General features: G+C 42.7%; 1 protein-coding gene across 3 annotated transcripts in view; it reads left to right on the forward strand.

Moving 5' to 3' along the window:
- Nucleotides 1-20037, forward strand: part of GSK3B (glycogen synthase kinase 3 beta) — a 293379-nt gene that overhangs the window by 132766 nt on the left and 140576 nt on the right. For all 3 annotated transcript variants that reach the window (XM_063128873.1, XM_063128871.1, XM_063128872.1), the window contains exon 8: nucleotides 18432-18527. In XM_063128873.1, coding sequence (XP_062984943.1) covers nucleotides 18432-18527 — 96 coding nt within the window. The remainder of the gene's footprint in view (nucleotides 1-18431; nucleotides 18528-20037) is intronic.

A 20037-nucleotide genomic window follows, 5' to 3' on the forward strand; every position in this document is an offset into this window, starting at 1 on the left:
GGATGGCACTGGATAAGATTTTCTGGGGGTTGTCTGAAAAGAACAAACTATCCCTGCCTTTTTCAACTTCCAAACAGTTCTTTTGCCTCAACAACTTTCCTTTTCACAGTCAACACCACTTCTGGTTACTGTGCCTCCAATCACAGCCCCACAGACTTCGTAGAAGCTTTAATCCCAAATTTTATTTATTTATTTATTTATTTTATTACATTTATATACCGCCCCACAGCCGAAGCTCTCTGGTTCAACCATGGTTCCAACAAGATAGGCCACCTGGCCAAGAAGCCCTTCTTCCCCCCCCCCCAAAAAGGATTGTCTCCTTTGCCTTCCCCTTATCTCTCAATCAAAAAGTTCTGTATGGAGACGTTATCCACCCTAGTCCAGGCCATCCGTTCGGGAGTTTTCCTAGCATCAGTGGACTTGCAGGACACATACCTACACACAGGTGTTTCTTGTGCTTCCGTGTCCAGAACCAACACTGGCAGTATTGGGCTCTCCTATTCAGACTCTTTTCCAGTCCCGGGGTTTTCACCAAATCCCTGGTGGCAGTTGTGGCCACCCTCAGAGAACAGGTAGTGGCCATTTTTGCCTATCTGAATGATTTGCTACTTGTGGCTCCTTCCTACCAAGACGCAATCTGGGCAGTCACCCTAACAGTAAATCACCTCACAATGATGGGATTTCTCATAAACCAGTAGAAAAGTCACCTTCACACACACCCCTCACTCCAACAACTCAGGGTGATCATGGACATGACTGAATTCATCATGTGTCTGGCTCTGATCAGAGAACAGACATTATTACAGGCTTTCCGGGAGTCCTGCTTATCATGATGCGTCCCCTTACTAACTATCTCCAGTCTGTTGGGCCTACTTGTCTCCTGTCTAGGAATTGTGCCATGGTGTGTAGCACAGCCATATGGGCCTTTGAGCACTCTTTTGTAAAACATAATATTCAGGAGTGGATCAATGCTGAGGTGGCCTTCAGTTGCAAGGTCCTCCAGGCTGTTACTCAGTGACTCTTAGGAGGAACTTTTACATCTCTTCAGTATTGTTGTTCCCCACCCTGTATTACTATAGCTTTCGTATGTCCCATACCTTTGGAGCTTATAGGGAGAAGTTAGGGGAAAACACAGCTGTTACACTTACTGTGACCTGTTTTTCCCTGACCTCCAGGAATAGCTCCAAACCCACCCGTTTTTATGTGTTGGAGGGTGGTAGTTGTATTCCTTGTATTGCTTGTTATTTTCTTAGCTTCTGATGCCTTACTGCATTACGCTTTCAGCTGAAAGCTGTCAACCTGTTGTTGAATAGTTCAATAAAAGTCATTTGCAAACTACTTTGCTTGTCGTCCCTGCCTCCTGCTGAAGTCTGGCCCTGTTACCTGGGAGGGGGAGTGTGGCTCTGAATTTGTCTTGCTTGTTGTCCTTCTGGACTGGGTTTTTCCTCTAGATTTGGCAATACTTGGGCTAGGGAACTTGAGCTGGAGGAGCCAAGGAGGCGGGGACTGAAGCTTTCTTTGAAAATTTTGAAGGTTCTGCCAATCAGCAGGTAGCCAGAGGCTAACTCATACCTTTGGAGCTACTCCAGGAGAATTCAGGGAAAACAGCTCACGGTAAGTGTAACAGCAGTGTTATCTGGAGTTTTTGAATCTCCGATGGGTTAGATTGCATTCAGGACAATTTAAGAATTATTTTGGGGATGCCCTCACAGTTTTATGACTGGAAACAGGATTTCAGTTTTAGACTATGGCAATCTATCAGCAGACATTTAATTAATAGTTAAAACACAAGGGAATGCCAGAATATCACTTAGTAAAATTCTGTTATTTAGACCAACTCGATTTTAGTCCATTGAGGGGTGAGTCATGGTATCAAAATACGATACGCTTACTAGAGAAATTTGGCTCTGTGGAGATTTGTTTCCTTCAGAGAGAACATATTTTAGCAATGGCAGCAAGTGCCCAATGTGGCTGGTGAGGCAAAGGGCAGATCAGAGAGGCAGAGCCAAGGGTCTTCAGAGGTGAGCCAACCACACCTAGTTTGCTACACAGTCTCCTCTCTTGCAAGTTTACATGTCTTAGATTGAAATCCTATATTCACTTACCTGGGAGGAAGTCCCAATGAACTTAAAGGGTTCAGGATTACATTGTTAGTGTCTTACCTTAATTCAGAAGGTCTGAGTGCTGTCACGCACTTGAAGGAAAGGTGTGTGGCCTCCTCCTCCTCCTTTACAGCTACCCCTATCTTCCGTTCACCACTCATAGAAGAACTGAGCCCACAGAACTTTCTGATGTATTCAGACAAAGGTTTTCAGCAAGCCTAGAAAAAGATTGGAAGAGAACAGTTAGGAAAAGTTTTGTGGACGGTGGGGAATATCAGTAAAGCCCAGGAAGGTCCTTTACTTTTCTGGAGAAGGGCTGAAGGCTTTCACACTTGATTCGTCACTGAAAGAGACACAAAAAGTGTGAGTTTGAACATAGAGCTATCAAGCATAGCTGGTCCTCTTCTATATCTTCTCTACTTGGATTATTTATTTATTTATTTACAAAATTTGTATACTGCTCCCTATCTGAAACCGATTCCAGAGCAGTGGATAAGAAGTAAAAAAAAAAAAGTAAAAGATACAAAGATTAAAATACCATTAAAATTGTACTTTTTAAAAATAGAATGTCAATAAAAAACGTGGCACCGGAAGCAATATAGCATTGGTGCCTGCCTGACCTTCATGGGTAGGGAGTTCCACAGAAAGGGGGCCACCATACTGAAGGCTCTTCTCCTGTTGGACTCCAACTGAGCCATAGTCTATATGGAAGCACTAGGAGCATGTCCTCTGATGACCTCAGTGACCGGGCGGGTTGGTAAGGGAAAATGATGGTGGAAGAGCAAACAGTTTATGAAAATGGCAAAAGATTTGTGCAGCAACTCAAAAAAATACGGGCAAGTCTCTTACCTTTGGACTGGGTTTATTTATTTTTTATTTGTTACATTTATATACCGCCCCATAGCTGAAGCACTCTGGGTGGTTTACAAAAGTTAAAAACAGTAAACATTTAAAAAGTATACAAAATTTTAAAACATAAAAACAACAGTATAAAAACAACAGTTCTGGGGTCCGTTAAAAAACAAACTTAGCGTTGTTAAATGCCTGGGAGAAGAGAAAAGTCTTGACCTGGTGCCTAAAAGATAACAGTGTTGGTGCCAGGTGAGCCTCATCGGGGAGATCATTCCACAGTCGGGGGGCCACCACTGAAAAGGCCCTCTCCCTTGTTGCCATACTCCGAGCTTCCCTCAGAGCACAATGTATGGGTAGGTTCATGTTGGAAGAGGCGTTCCATCAGGTATTGTGGTCCCAAGCCATGTAGAGCTTTATAGGTTAAAACCAGCACCTTGAATTGGGCTCCGAAATGTATAGGCAGCCAATGCAAGCGGGCCAGAATTGGTGTTATATGTTCCCTGGGAAATTAGGTATTAGCTTCCATCTCCTCCTACACCCAACACTATCCTCCACGTAGGCACTCCTCATTTGTAGAGAATGTCAGCCCATCATTCTTTCTGTTTGGAAAACAACTCTATTGCCTTGTTATTAAAATCTGAAATTTCTTTATCCATTTCTAGGGTGACCATATTTTGGAAACCAAAAAAGGAGGACAACATGGTCACCCCCAAGGGGGCGTGCCCACCCGAACATAGCCTTGGTCACATGTCTGATTTTACAGCACACATTTAAGACAAATCTGTTCTACATAACATCTTAATGTTAAAATCACTGAAATAAACAAGTGAGAGATTCAATGTATCTGAAATTAACTTCACTCACTCCTACTTTTGTAGGTTTTGCTGTACTTTGAAGCTTTTGCTATACTCTGTGTGTTACATTCTCCCCTTCCCTCAAACATCTTTTCTGACTGTATCTTCACTCATTGCAAGCTGCTGTTGTTGTTAACAGGGTTTGCTACTGGCTGGACAGATGGCTGGCTTTTTTTAATTTCAATTTTTTAAAAAAGCTTGTGTATAATTGTCACAAGTTTCTCTACTCTAACATTAGGGTGGGTGTTGTGGCAGTGAACACTACTTTGCCCATTCACACTTCTCACTTATATACATTAGCTTCTCAAGGCTTGTGTGTTGGCACCACTTCGCACATCCAGACTTTGAACTCCTGTCTACTTCCTGAACAAACACGCGACTCTGAGACTCTTTTCCTAATGCCCTGCGTTTCATGCCAGCACCATGGGGCTAAGTTACAATAGATGTCTCTGGGTTGTCTGTGCAGCCTCTGTTGTCTCTCACTCTAAGTCATTGCAGACAAACCAAAGCCTCCAGCCTCAAACAATCTCTCTTTCTCTCTCTCTCCCCCAAAGTCTTCCAATGGTCCAGCTAGGCTGCACACTTGTGGCTTGGGATATTGCTTATTGCAGGTTATTGCTTGGTCATGTCTGGTGACTCTTACGTTATTATTATTATTATTATTATTATTATTATTATTATTATTTCCCACCTTTTGCCCAATACTTTAAAAACCTCTGCCACCAGCCGCCTCTCCACCTCCTCTCCTTTTGCACAACTTTGATGCATTCTTAAAACACTCTGCATGGCAAGCCAGCCTCAGGACCAAGCTACAGGTGCATCTGGGTTGCCTTCAGCCTCTCTCTGCCTTGTGCCAGCCTGCCAAGATTTCCAGCCTCAAATAGTCCCCCACCCCCCTCTCTCTCTGCCAAAGTCTCCCAACGGTCCAGCCAGGCTGTGCACTTGTACCCTGTGGCTGGGGGTAGGGCAACAGCTTATGGCTTGATTGCATCTGGTGACTCTTGTTTTTTTAAAAAACTCCACCGCCAGCCACCTCTGCCTGCACCAAAACTAGACTCTGAGACACTCTTTAAAAGGCTTTGTGTGGTACAGCAGCCTCTCAGGGCTCAGCTACAGCCATCTCTGAGTTGTGGCTTCAGTCTAACTCTGTCTCTAAGAGATATGCCAGCCAGCCAAAGCCAAAAATCTATCTATTTTTCTCTGGTATGCATTTCAAATGTTCTGCATTGCATCCCAGCAGTACAGTCAGAGCCTAGCTCACAAATGTACAAAGTGAAGTGGAAGGGAAGTGGTAGTGAAGCAAAGCAATGATATGCCAGATTCCAACATTTGCAGCAACAGGGCATCTGCAAAGAAGAGAGTCTCTCTCTCGACTGGCACCCTACTGTTGGTCGTGAGAGTTTTTTTCTAAAGATGACCCTTCATCGCCCATGATGTGGAAATTTGAGAAAAAGGCCTCTGGCCCATTCTGTTTTGCCCTGTGGGCAGCTTTGACTGAACTCTCCTTTCCCACATTTTGATTTGTGGATGCTTTGCCTCTGCTGAGCTCCAGGTACTCGACTGCACACCAAATCTGCAACAGGAAAGGTGCCCTGCTTGCCCTGCTTGACTGGAGATCCCCTTAATGCCAAGGGCTGAAACTGCTCAATATGCAACACCACAAAGAGGAGGTTTGACAACCGGAGTTTGAAGGTTATGGCGCCAGAAGTTTTAAAACAATAATTTTAAAACTTTGAACTTTTAAAAAATCCTAAAAAAAAACAATGGATGAACAGATCTGATTCAAACTTGGCATGGCTAAATCTCTCCTTAAGAACTATCATGATGCCAGCTTTCAGCCCATTAGCTTTAAAAATGTCATTTTTAAAAAATAATTTTAAAACCTCAAACTTTTTAAAAAATCCTAAAACTCAATGGATGGACAGATCTGTTTCAAACTTGGCATAGCTAAATTTGGTGTGGCTAAAGCTCTACTTAGATCCTATCATGGTGCGAAGTTTCATCTCTTTATCTTTAAAAATGATGATTTTAAAAATGATTTTAAAACCTCAATTTTTAAAAAATTCCTTAAAAATCAATGGATGAACGGATCTGTTTCAAATTTGGTATGACTAAAGCCCTTCCTAAGAGCTACCATCGTGCCAAGTTTCATGTCTTTATCTTAAAAAATGACAGAGTTTTTGTTAATTCCGATTAGAGCTGCCCTTTGAGAAAATCTGGATTTCCCCTCCCCACTCCCGGATTTGTCATCAAAAACCCAGGCAAATCCGGTCATATGGTCATCCTATCCATTTCTCTATGAACACCATTGCCAAGTTGTTTAATCTGTCCTCTGACATGATGTTCCGCACAATTTTTTGTTGATACTCTTTATAGATATAATGACAAGGATTCTTAACAATATCATGGTCTGCTCCCAAACTCTCCCCAGATATTTCTTCCAAAGCAGGTATAGGACTGCTGAGGCATCCTTGCCTCTGCCCTCTGGTACAGAGTGGTCTATTTATCCTTCAGCATTGGAAAAGCATCCATAACAACCTGTCAGGGATGCTAAGCCCTCCCACTGAGTAGTGAAGCAACAGAGCCCTGCTGCGCACTCTTTAGTACCTCTTCATCTTTGAAATGACTACAAAAGCTAAGAGCTGTCCTAAGCTAATTATTAAAGTATTTTTTTTTATGAGAAAGCTACTGAAAGCAAGACAGTTGACTTTCAACTAAAAATGGATTGTTTCCTGCCATGCTCAGCTGGCTCTTTGTGGGGATGCTTCCAGCCTCCTCTCAGCTTTGCCTGCTTAACTCTGACACAGGCTATAGCTAGACCTAAGGTTTATCCCTGGATTGTCCAGGGGTCAAACCTGTTCATCTAGGTGACACACGGGATCCAGTGCTCAGGTGGGGGCGAACCCTGGATGATCCTAGGATAAACCTTAGGTCTAGCTGTGGCCACAGACTCTGGCACCTGTCAATTCCGATGCTTTGTCCCCCTCCAGTAGAGAACGAGTCCCCATGGGGGTTGGTGGGAAGCCTCCTCTGAGCCTGCCTCTTCTCCTTGATAAGGCCCTTGGAAAGTTCTTTGCTGACTCCTGAGGACTCTTGGGAAATTTCCTCCCCCACACCCTGTCTCTGCTGGGCTTTTTCTAGCCCCGTCTCCAAATCTGAATCAGAATCTGAAACGAAACCAGAAGGCCTGGACTCAATCTTGACTCCACCAGAAATGGGTTTGAAAAAATTCCACTGGCCCAGAGCCACCATAACTGGCTCAAAAAAAATAAATAATAATAAAAAAAGCTGGGCCAAAACAACCACAATTGGCTCAGTAAAAAATGCAATGGCCACCATAACTGCAATGGCCCATAGCCACCATAACTACTTCAGGAAAAAAAAAAACACCACAATGGCTCATAGCAACTAGAAACAGTTTGAAAGAAATGCACAGGAACACAGTAATCAGAATTGGATTAAAAAGAAATTCATAGGCCCATAGCAACCAAAAATAGATTTGAAGAATTATCTTTAAAACCGCAATAACAGCTACCTCCCCACGCACCTCATGAAGAAAATAAGTTTACATACTGTTCATTACCAGATCATTATGGATAGCCCTTCTCAGCAAAGGCTGAAGATAAAGAACTTTTCAAAATGATAAGGGCACATACAAGCTCTCTCTCTCTCTCGTTCATTCACTCACTCGCTAATCACAAACTCACACAAAATTAATCATCTAGAAGACAAGCAGCAGAGCCATGGCGAATCAACCAAGCAAAAGTGAAGCACCAAAAGAAAATAAGTCACCATTTTGTCGGTTGGCAGGCTGGCCCATTTTCCATCTCCAATGCTTCTAAGTGGCTTACCAAGGCCTATTCTGTTTCCACCCTCCAACTTCATCCTTGCAGAGAAAGAGGGATGCACTACTGAGTTGCTTTAAAATATCTATCTATCTATCTATCTAAATAAAAATGTAAATGTTTGTTCGAAACAGACGTTATATCTCCAAAAGTTCTTCACCGATTGCTTTGAAATTTTGACACAACATTGCATTCGAATACGCGAGCGTTGTTATGCAATTATGTTCTATATGGGGTCAAAGGTTTGTCTTAAAATCGAAGAACTAGGCCTCCTCAAAACCAGTCCTGCTGATCATTGTGACATCGCCAACCAGTAGGCCAATCCGCTGCCTCCTCTCACATTTGCATGTTCTCTCACAATTGGCTGAGTGAATATAGATGTCACACCTGTAACAGTTACACGTTCTGAAGAAAGGTAACTGCCAGGAGTTTCCGCTAACCTCACCGTAAAAACATCCTTTTTAAAAAACCAAACAATCTGCTTTACTTCATCCAAATAATGCCTCGCAGAAGATCACACTTAGGTCGTCGTACTTGCAGAGCGGAAGCACTGCGACGAGAAATTGCAAATCAGACTGAGGAAGAACGGGCATCAGCAAATGAGAAAAAAAGAAAAAGAATGCCTCAAATACGTGCCAAGGAACCAGCCAAGCAACGTTCAGCCAGACTTGAGGATGCACGGTTGCGAGCACGGCAATCGCGTTCTACAGCTTCAGATCTGCTTTGTTCTCAACAGAATGAACGCGACAGGCTGAGAGCGGCTGAAAGATGTCAACGAGAAACAGCACATCAGCGTCAAACACGACTCCGTGGTAAACAATCACACGATTACAATCGCCTTGCATTCCGGTACAACCCAGCTGATGATTATAGTTTGAGGCGGCATGTTCTCATCAGCACTGTGACTGAAGTGTGTCCTTATTGCAAGGCTCTTAAATTTAATGGAGAAACAAAAGGAATATGTTGCGCTGCTGGAAAAATTAAACTGCCTCAACTTGGAGAACCACCAGAGCCATTACAAACTTTGCTTGCCGGATATACCGCAGAATCAAAGCATTTCCTATCTAACATCAGGAAATACAACTCATGCTTCCAAATGACGTCGTTCGGCGCAGAAATCATCACAGCTCCATTTATGCCAACTTTCAAAGTCAAAGAACAAATTTATCATAAAGCCAGCTCCTTCCTTCCGTTTCAAGATAGTCAACATAAATTCCTACAAATGTATTTCATTGGTGATGGCACAATGAATGCACAATGGCACACAAAAAATCACTCGAGGCTCTTGATAGATCATTGCAAGATTTGCGTGGAAACATCAGACCATTTGGGAACACATTAATATTGCTTGCAGGAGATTTCAGGCAAACATTACCTGTAATTCCTCGATCGACACCAGCGGACGAAATAAATGCTTGCCTGAAATACTCTACTTTGTGGCGACATGTAAAGACGTTAAAATTAACTACAAATATGTGTGTCCAGCTGCAAAACGATCGATCAGCTGAGATATTCTCATGTCAATTGCTGGGAATTGGGAACGGAAAGGTGCCGGTTGATCTGACCTCAGGATGAATTTTATTACCTCATAACTTCTGTAATTTAGTGACGTCAAAAGAAGAATTGGTTGAAAAAGTATTTCCAAATATTCAAACCAATTATAAGAATCACGATTGGCTGAGTGAACGAGCTATTCTTGCGGCCAAGAACAAAAACGTCTACGAACTTAACAATATTATTCAATCTAACATTCAAAGCGAGGCAGTCACATACAAGTCCATCGACACTGTTGCGGAAGCAGATGAAGCGGTTAATTATCCAACAGAATTTTTGAATTCACTCGATCTGCCAGGGATGCCACCGCACGTAGTACAATTGAAAATCGGCATGCCAATTATCATGTTGCGAAATATCAACCAGCCAAAACTTTGCAACGGCACACGGCTTGCAGTAAAAAAATTACTGAGCAACGTCATAGAAGGAACAATCTTGACAGGACCTTTCAAAGGTGAAGATGTCCTCATTCCTCGCATTCCTATGATTCCAACAGATATGCCATTTCAATTTAAGAGATTGCAATTCCCAATTCGATTGGCGTTTGCAATCACCATCAACAAAGCTCAGGGCCAATCTTTAGAATAGTGCGGTTTACATCTAGACACAGATTGCTTCTCACATGGACAATTATATGTTGTGTGTTCTAGAGTAGGCAAACCAGACAATCTCTATATCTACACAGACAATGGAACAACTAAAAATATTGTATATCCACAAGCATTGTGAAATTAAACATATTAGAAACATCCGCTTTGTCTTTTCTTTCTTTTCAGTTTAACCAGACTGAGCCACAGCAACGCATGGCAGGGTACAGCTAGTATATATATATATATTTGTCTCTCCACAGGAGTAGGGCAAAGATCCCCTCTCCAGTCATTGATTCCCATCATGGCTGTGTTTCAGCTAAGAATGAGTTGAAATTATGCACTACTTATGCAAGAAGAAGTTTAATTTTAAAACTAATTATGTGTTTGCATCTCTAAAGATAAATATCTTCTTGGTATATCCTATTTAAATATATTGCAGATGCACCTTAGTTAAAACTGAGGAAGGTTAATGTCTTATACTGTTCCTGATAGACTAGGTAAGCTTTACCTTTGTCGTTATGGATGAGATGAAGTTGAGGACCTTGACCTATTAGTGATTCTTTGGCAGAATACATTGGAGAAAATTATCTAGTTGATGTGTTTTTGTTTTGTTTTGTTTCTTTCTTTTTTCCGTGTGTGTGTGTGTGTGTTTTAACAAGGATCTCAAAGTATTGAGAAGAGTTGTTTCTTTTTTAATGCTGCTAGCCAAGGCATGTGCCAAATTTTATGAGGCAAATATATATTAAAAAACCTGCACATGAGAAGTTTGACTGTTAATAATTCTGTTTTTATCTTTATTCTTTTTTTTAACAGATACTTATAAAAATTGGAATTGGAAGCATCGTGGAATTTAATTTTTAGTTTGAAGACAGTTAGGAATATATTAATAATTTTATTGTTTAATTTATTTATTGTTTAATTTTGTTTACCTTCTATTTCATTTCTAACATATTAGGTATTTTTCCTGTTTATGATTCCCTCCAGTTAGAAACTGTAAAATCAAATTGAACTGAAAAACAAAACATGTATTTATAGCTGCGGTGGTGCTTGAGCAATAGTGGAGCCAGTGTGGTATAGTGGTTAGAGTGTTGGACTGGGAGTCAAGAGATCCAGGTTCTAGTCTTAACTTGGCCATGGACACTCACTCGGTGACTTTGAGCCAATCATAAGTTCTCATCCCAACCTACTTCGTAGGGTTGTTGTGAGGATAAAATGGAGAGGAGGAAGTTTATGTATACTACCTTGGGATCCTTGGAGGAAAAACGTGGGATATATATGTAATAAATACAATAAAAATACAATGCAATAGGTATAAGGGAGAGAATTTAGAAACAATTGTCAAATGATTTTGCATCTCCACACTATTAATTCCTTATTAATTATTAACTCCATATTACTAATTCTTAGATAGCCTATGAATATTATTGTTCTGGCAGCCAAGAATCATTATATTATTCTGATCTTGAAAGTAATCCTAAATAGCAAACCTTTAGGTAGCCCTTCATTCAGGAAGTGCAGCTTGATCCAATAATAGTGGCCCAAATTAGGTTTAGAAGAGAGTGGGAACTACACCAATTCATGGGGCATGAGTTGGGACTCCAAGAAGTATCCTTAAATGTATTTTGGCCCATTTCTAGGATGATATTGAGTATGTTTGCACAATCATGGAGGGGAAAATAAGTCACAGTGGCTTATTTCCCTTGTTGCTTGCCATGTCATGCGAACCCAATGAAGGTGGCTTGTTGCTGTAGTTAACAAGCCACCCAAGAACCCTACAACAGCTCCTGGGATATGGGTGGATAACAAACCACCCTCATTGGGTTTGCATGACATGACAAGTCATGCCAGCAAGGGTAATTACACAAATCATCCCCCCCCCAGCACTGTAGGGGAGGAAATAAGCTGTGGCTTTTTTCCTCCTTCATGATTGTGCGAACCCAGTCTGTTTATCCCACAATGGAACTCCAAAGAAGAACTGAGCCCTGTAACTTAGCTGTGAGAAATAACCGTGGCCAAAAGGATTCCATGTCTGGAATTGAGGAAGAATAGTGGGTGAGTTGTGAAACAATGGGCTACATATTCATCACATAATTTTAAAATCAAATGGTGATATTTGATCTCTGATTCAGTTGTCATAGTTGTCATAGATCAAATGCCACAGATGGGACCTTCTGTTTCTTCAAAGACAATGCTTTTCAAAGGAGTTAATTCACACATATTCATCTCTGAGTCTTATCCTGAAAGGCAAAAAGAGTGTTGCTTTATATGAAATGCACTCTTATGTGAAAAATATACCTCTGGCAATTAAATCAAATTTGCTCGCAGTAGTACTTAATTAATTTAGTACAAAATGCAGTTTAGGAAAGCTAGCCCTTCAAAGAGGGCCTGTATAATGTAAATTATGGTGCATAGTTCTACATTTGAATTAACTAAGATGATCAAAGGGCTGTAGGAAGGAGGCTAAGGGGAGAAATGATTAGAGGTGTACAAAATTATGCATGGTGTGGAGAATGTGGATAGGGAGACATTCTCCTTCTCTCATAATACTAGAACCAGGGGTCATCCCATGAAGCTGATTGGTGGGAGATTCAGGACAAATAAAAGGAAGTATTTATTCACGCAGCAAGTAGTTAAACTATGGAATCATCATCATCATCATATATTTATTTGTTACCCGCCTCTCCCTCTGGATCAAGGCGGGGTACAACACAAATAAAAACACCATAAAATACATACAACTAATTCAAACGTTTAAAACCAGTGCATCTTTAAAAGCAGCACACCATTAAAAAAGGCATCTTAAAATTCATCTGGGTAGGCCTGCCGGAAGAGATCAGTCTTTATGGCTGTCTTAAATTCTGGAAGACTGTTAAGTTGACGAATCTCTCCCTGCAAGCTGTTCCACAAACTGGGAGTGGCAGAAGAAAAGGTCCTCTGGGTAATAGTTGTCGGCCATATTTTTGTTGGTTGGAGTAAATTCTTCCCAGAGAACCTGAGTATGTGGGGTGGATTGTACGGGAGAAGGCGATCCCTCAGGTATCCTGGACCCAAACCATGTAGGGCTTTAAAGGTGATAACCAACACTTTATACTTCGCCCGGAAACTAATTGGCAGCCAGTGAAGAGATTTTAAGACTGCTATGATGTGGTCACCCCTACGTGTACCAGTGACCAACCTGGCTGCCATGTTTTGAACTAGTTGAAGTTTCCGGACTAGGCACAAAGGTAGCCCTATGTAGAGTGCATTGCAGAAGTCAAGCCTCAAAGTTACCAGTGCGTGCACTACCATCTTTAGGTCTTCCGACTCTAGGAAGGGGCGCAGCTGGCGTATCAGCCGAAGCTGATAGTAGGCACTCCTGGCTGTTGCATCTATCTGGGCTGTCATTTGGAGCGACGGATCCAGAAGCACCCCCAAGCTGCGAACACAGTCTTTCAGGGGGAGTGTAACCCCATCCAGAACTGGTTAACACACCTCCAAACCCAGGTTATGACCTTTGACAGCAAGCACCTCTGTCTTGTCTGGATTCAGCTTCAGTTTGTTTTTCCTCATCCAGCCCATTACCGCCTCTAAGCATTCATTCAGAGGAGACACACTATCCTGAGCTGACGCTGTTGTCAAAGACATAGAGAAATATATTTGGGTGTCATCAGCATACTGATAGTTCCCCGCCCCATGCCTCTGGATGATCTCCCCCAGCGGTTTCATATAAATATTAAATAGCATTGGAGAAAGGATGGCACCTTGTGGTACACCACACAGCAGCTCCTTCTATGAGGAGCAGCTATCCCCAAGCATCACCATCTGGAACCTGCCCGAGAGGTAGAACTGGAACCGCTGAAGCACAGTGCCCCCGATTCCCAATCCCATCAGGCGATCCAGAAGGATACCATGGTCGATGGTATCAAAAGCCGCTGAGAGGTCCAAAAGTAACAGCAGGGACACACACACCCTGTCAATACTCAGGCGTAGATCATCTGCTAAGGTCATCATAGCGGTCTCAACTCCGTATCCTGCTCTGAAGCCAGTTTGAAATGGGTCTAGAAAATATGCATCATCCAAGACTGCTTGGAGTTGGAAGGCAACTGCCCTCTCGATCACTTTGCTCAAAAATTGAAGATTTGATACTGGTCTGTAATTATTAAGGTCCAGGGGGTCCAGGGAGGGCTTTTTTAAAAGTATGATGGAAAACTCCCCTCTCTGAGAGATGCATTAATAATATGCTTAATTGTTGTCTAACTGCATCTCCACCCTGGACGACCAGCCATGAAGGACAGGGATCAAGAGGGCAAGTCATCCTCATCACTCGTCCGAGCAGCTTATCCACATCCTCGATACTCACCAACTGAAACTGATCTAGTGTAACCCTACTTGCGTAGTTGCTGGACACTCCATTGTCAGCTTCTGCTATAATGACGGCATCTAAATTGGCTCTTATCCAAGAGATTTTATCTCTGAAATTATTGTTAAAGGCATCACAGCGAACTACCGAAGGCTCTAAAATCAGGTTCAGGGGGGAAGGTGTCTGAGTTAGACCTCTCGCCACCTTGAACAGTTTGGCTGGACATGAATTCGCAGACACAATGCGGGCAGAGAAGAAAGCTTTCTTCGCTGCACGTATTGCCACCCCACAGGAACGAAGATGTTCTCTATGTCGTGTCTTGTTGGATATGAGTTGAGTTTTCCGCCATTGGCGCTCTAGTCATCCTTCCCGCTTCAAATCCCTGAGATCTTTTTAATAGGTCCACCACCCCTGCAGGGGCAGATAGTAGTCGTGATACTAACCCTAACCAGAAAATGATCTGCCCATGACAACACAGAGGTATTCATCACCTCCGCCCACAGATCCGTCTGTTCAGAGCTGAAACAGCATCGAGGGTGTGACCTGCAGAATGTGTGGGTCCAGAGACCTGTTGGGATAGGCCCATGTTTGTCATGGATGCCATGAACTCCCAAGCTGCACCTGCCAAACTGGTCTCGAATGGGATGTTGAAGTTGCCCAGGACCAAAAGCCTAGGCGACATCAACACCAACTCTGAGACAAGTTCCATGAGCTCGGCGAGGGAGTCTGATAGGCAGCAGGGTGGCCGGTACACTTACAGAATCCGGAGTCGTGATTCAATTCCCGGACAGGAATTCTGGTCAGGTTGAGATTGTCTTTGTAGACCACAACTACTCTGCCCCCCCTTCCACTTTCCCTCACCTTCTCACTAACACAGTACCCAGCTGGGAGGGCCTGGGCCCAAGTTGGGCCACTGTCATCTCCCAGGAATTTGTTACCACAAAATGTAGTGATAGCCAGCAATTTGGAGGGCTCTAAAAAGGGGGTTGGATAAATTCATAGAATCAGAATAGCAGAGTTGGAAGGGGCCTACAAGGCCATCAAGTCCAAACCCCTGCTCAATGCAGGAATCCACCCTAATGCATCCCTGACAGATGGTTGTCCAGCTGCCTCTTGAAGGCCTCTAGTGTGGGAGAGCCCACAACCTCACCAGGCAACTGATTCCATTGTCGTACTGCTCTAACAGTCAGGAAGTTTTTCCTGATGTCCAGCTGGAATCTGGCTTCCTTTTACTTGAGCCTGTTATTCCCTGTCCTACACTCTGGGAGGATCGAGAAGAGATCCTTGCCCTCCTCTGTGTGACAACCTTTTAAGTATTTGAAGAGTGCTATCATGTCTCCCCTCAATCTTCTCTTCTCCAGGCTAAACATGCCCAGTTCTTTCAGTCTCTCTTCATAGGGCTTTGTTTCGAGACCCCTGATCATCCTGGTTGCCCTCCTCTGAACATGCTCCAGCTTGTCTGCATCCTTCTTGAATTGTGGAGCCCAGAACTGGACGCAATACTCTAGATGAGGCCTAACCAGGCCTGAATAGAGAGGAACCAGTACCTCATGTGATTTGGAAGCTATACTTCTATTAATGCAGCCCAAAATAGCATTTGCCTTTCTTGCAGCCATATCGCACTGTTGGCTCATATTCAGCTTGCGATCTACAACAATTCCAAGATCCTTCTCATTTGTAGTATTGCTGAGCCAAGTATCCCCCATCTTGTAACTGTGCCTTTGGTTTCTATTTCCTAATTTCAAAGTGGCATTTATCCCTATTAAATTTCATCCTGTTGTTTTCAGCCCAGCACTCCAGCCTATCAAGATCACTTTGAAGTTTGTTTCTGTCTTCCAGGGTATCAGCTATCCCACCCAATTTTGTGTCATCTGCAAATTTGATAAGCGTTCCCTGCACCTCCTTGTCCAAATCATTAATAAAAATGTTGAAGAGTACTGGGCCCAGGACAGATCCCTGCAGTACCCCACTCGTTGCCTCTCCCCAGTTTGAAAAGGTTCCTTTGATAAGTACTCTTTGAGTCCAATTCTGTAGCCAACCGTGAATCCACTTAATAGTTGTTCCATCTAGCCCACTTTTAGCTAGTTTGTTAATCAGAATGTCATGTGGTACTTTGTCAGAAGCGTTGCTGAAGTCAAGATATATGACATCCACAGCATTCCCACAGTCCACAAAGGAGGTTACCCGATCAAAAAATGAGATCAAATTAGTCTCACAGGACTTGTTCCTGACAAATCCATGTTGGCTTCTAGTGATTGACTTCTTTATAATCTGCTCCAGAATTTTCCCAGGGATGGATGTCAGACTGACCGGTCTGTAGTTCCCAGGTTCCTTTTTTTTTGCCCTTTTTGAAGATAGGGACAACGTTAGCCCTCCTCCAGTCGTCCGGCACCTCACCCGTCTTCCATGATTTTGCAAAGATAATAGACAAAGGTTCTGAGAGTTCTTCCGCTAGCTCCTTCATTACTCTAGGATGCAGTTCATCGGGCCCTGGAGATTTGAACTCATTCAAGGAAATTAGGTGTTCTTTGACCATTTGTTTATCAATCTCGAACTGTAATCCTGCCCCCTCAACTTCTGCTTCACTTTCTCCAGGGTGGTCATAGACCTGCTTTTGGGAGAAGACTGAGGCAAAGTAGAAATTGAGCATTTCAGCCTTTTCTTTGTCATCTGTTATCATTTTGCCATCCTCATTAAGCAGTTGAACCACCATTTCTTTCCTCTGTCTTTTACTACTCACATATCTGAAGAAAGCCTTTTTATTGCTTTTAGCATCCCTCGCTAACCTCAGCTCATTCTCAGCTTTAGCCTTCCTCACGCCATTTCGGCACTTCTGCACCACCTGTCTGTACTCTTCTTTTGTAGCCTGGCCTTCCTTCCACTTCCTATATGTATCCCTTTTTGTTTTCAGGTCATCTCTAAGCTTTTTGTGGAGCCACATTGGTTTCCTCTGTTGTCTTCTCTCTTTTCTCCTTGTTGGAATTGTTTGTAACTGTGCCTTTAAAATTTCCTTTTTAAAATACTCCCACCCGTCCTGCACTACTTTTCTCATTAGGCTCCCTTGCCACGGGACCTTACTTATTATAGTTCTGAGTTTATTAAAATCAGCTTTCCTAAAATCCAGAGTACGTGTATGGCTGCACTCAACTTTTGTCTCCTTCATAATCAAGAATTCAAGTATGACGTGGTCACTTTCCCCCAGAGTTCCCGTAACTGCCACTTTATCCACTAAGTCATCCCTGTTGGTCAATATCAAGTCAAGGATTGCCGATCCTCTAGTTCCTTCCTCCACTTTCTGTAGGAGAAAGTTATCACCCACACATGTCAGGTGAAGGCTATCAATGGCTGCTAGCCTTGATCATAGAATCATAGAATAGTAGAGTTGGAAGGGGCCTAAAAGGCCATTGAGTCCAACCCCATGTCAATGCAGGAATTGTTTCCTTACTGGTTTAGACTTCGTTAAGAGATTCTTAATTAGCATACAAGTGGGCCCTGCAACATAACGTTGCAGTGAGGCGTTTGTCCAGCTGCCTCTTGAATGCCTCTAGTGTGGGAGAACCCACAACCTCCCTAGGTAACTGCTTAACAGTCAGGAAGTTTTTCCTGATGTCCAGCCGGAATCTGACTTCCTGTAACTTGAGCCCGTTATTCCGTGTCCTGCACTATGGGAGGATCGAGAAGAGATCCTGGCCCTCCTCTGTATGACAACCTTTGAAGTATTGGAAGAGTGCTATCATGTCTCCCCTCAATCTTCTCTCCTCCAGGCTAAAAATGCCCAGTTGGCTGTGTGCAACCTCCCTTATCAGAGGCAGTAAGTCTGTAGGTATGCACCAGTTGCTGGGAAACATGGGTGGGAGGGTGCTGTTGCACTGTATCCTGTTTTGGTGGTCCCTGGCCAGCAGCTGGTTGGCCACTGTGTGAACAGAGTGCTGGACTAGATGGACCCTCAGTCTGATCCAGCATGGCACTTCTTATGTTCTTAATTGTGTGCTTGTTACTCCAGAGTACCAACAGGAAAAGTAGCCAGATATTCAAATTGCGACCACCAGAGTGATCACTGTAATTTTTTTTTATTTTGAATACCAACCCCTGCCTTCCATATCATTGCAGAAGCATTTGTTTTTGCTTTAAAAGCACACAGTCCAAAAAAAATCTGGGCACATGGAACCTAGATGCATAACTCTCTGGGTTGGGATCTATGCATCCATATTTCTTTTACCATAGCTGTACTACATGTTACAGGTAATAGCTATCTTGCAGCAAGGCATTAATAAGCCATATTTTCTGTTTTCTAGGTCCTTGGAACTCCTACACGAGAACAGATTAGAGAAATGAATCCAAACTACACTGAATTTAAATTTCCTCAGATTAAGGCACATCCATGGACTAAGGTGAGACTATTTGGAATAATGGTATGTGTGGGTGTGTTTATGGGGAATATATTCAGCACTGGGGTCTAAACATTTTTACAAGCTATGAAACAGAATGCACTATATTACACAGTGGCCCTGTGAACTGTTATTGTGGGTTTATTTAATCATTCCAGGATAATAGTTTTGTTAATGTTACTGGAAGATACTTCCAGTCACATAGAGTGGGGCACAGATTTCCCTTCCCACCTGTAGCCTTCTGCACCACCCACAGAACCACTCTGGAGGGTCCACCAAACCAATAGATCTATTTGCTGGGGGGCATGGAAGGCTGCAGATAGGGCCATTGGGAGGGGAATCGGGACACACATACTACTGCTCAGTTTTCATGGTGTCTTCTTTTTTGAAGAGCATAATTTTCTCTAATAGCAAACTCAAACCCAGCTGTAGAGTGACAACAGGAGTGTAGTCAAAACAGGGCTACTGAGAATCAAGAGGCAGATATCAGCATACTTGGACAAACCCCAAGGTTGCAGACGTAGAAAACAACGTTCGGAAGACCTAACCCTCCACCTGTATGCATAGTTCAGTGAGGATTAAGCCTGCTTGGTTGGCATAGAATGCTAAATGTCTGTTTTATTTATTTATTTATTTATTTAAGGATTTTTATGCTGCCATTCAGCCAAAAAAGGCTCTCACGGCGGCTTACAAAAGTATTTCTTGACAGTCCCTGCCCACAGGCTTACAATCTAAAAGACATGACACAAAAGGAAAGGGGATTGGGAGGGAGGAGGAGGAGGGGGAAAAGGAAAGCAAATTCAGGCACTACAATCTTAGTTGCAAAGTTCAGCAGTTACAGTTGACAGTGGGGGGGGGGAAATGACAAGGAGAGGAAATACATTTTATGTGAAAGCACAGCTGGCTGGCTAAAACCTTGAATAAGAAGTACTCCTCACTGCAACGTTATGTTGCAGGGCCCACTTGTATGCTAATTAAGAATCTCTTAACCAAGTCTAAACCCGTAAGGAAACAAGCAGTATCTGATGTATTGTTTCTAAACTATTTCTTTTCTGGGGAATACATAGAATTAAATAATGCAGATATTTCCATGTATATTGAGAGAGATTTCTTTGTGTATGGTTTTATTTATTTATTTATTTATTTATTTATTACATTTTTATACCGCCCAATAGCCGAAGCTCTCTGGGCGGTTCACAAAAATTAAAATCATCATAAAACAACCAACAAGTTAAAAATACAAATACAAAATACAATATAAAAAGCACAACCAGGATAAAACCACGCAGCAAAATTGATATAAGGTTAAAATACAGAGTTAAAACAGTATAATTTAAATTTAAGTTAAAATTAAGTGTTAAAATACTGAGTGAATAAAAAGGTCTTCAGCTGGCGACGAAAGGAGTACAGTGTAGGCGCCAGGCGGACCTCTCTGGGGAGCTCATTCCACAACCGGGGTGCCACAGCGGAGAAAGCCCTCCTCCTAGTAGCCACCTGCCTCACTTCCTTTGGC

This window comes from Elgaria multicarinata, chromosome 6 (genome assembly GCF_023053635.1).
Source record: "Elgaria multicarinata webbii isolate HBS135686 ecotype San Diego chromosome 6, rElgMul1.1.pri, whole genome shotgun sequence".
NCBI lineage: Eukaryota > Metazoa > Chordata > Lepidosauria > Squamata > Anguidae > Elgaria > Elgaria multicarinata.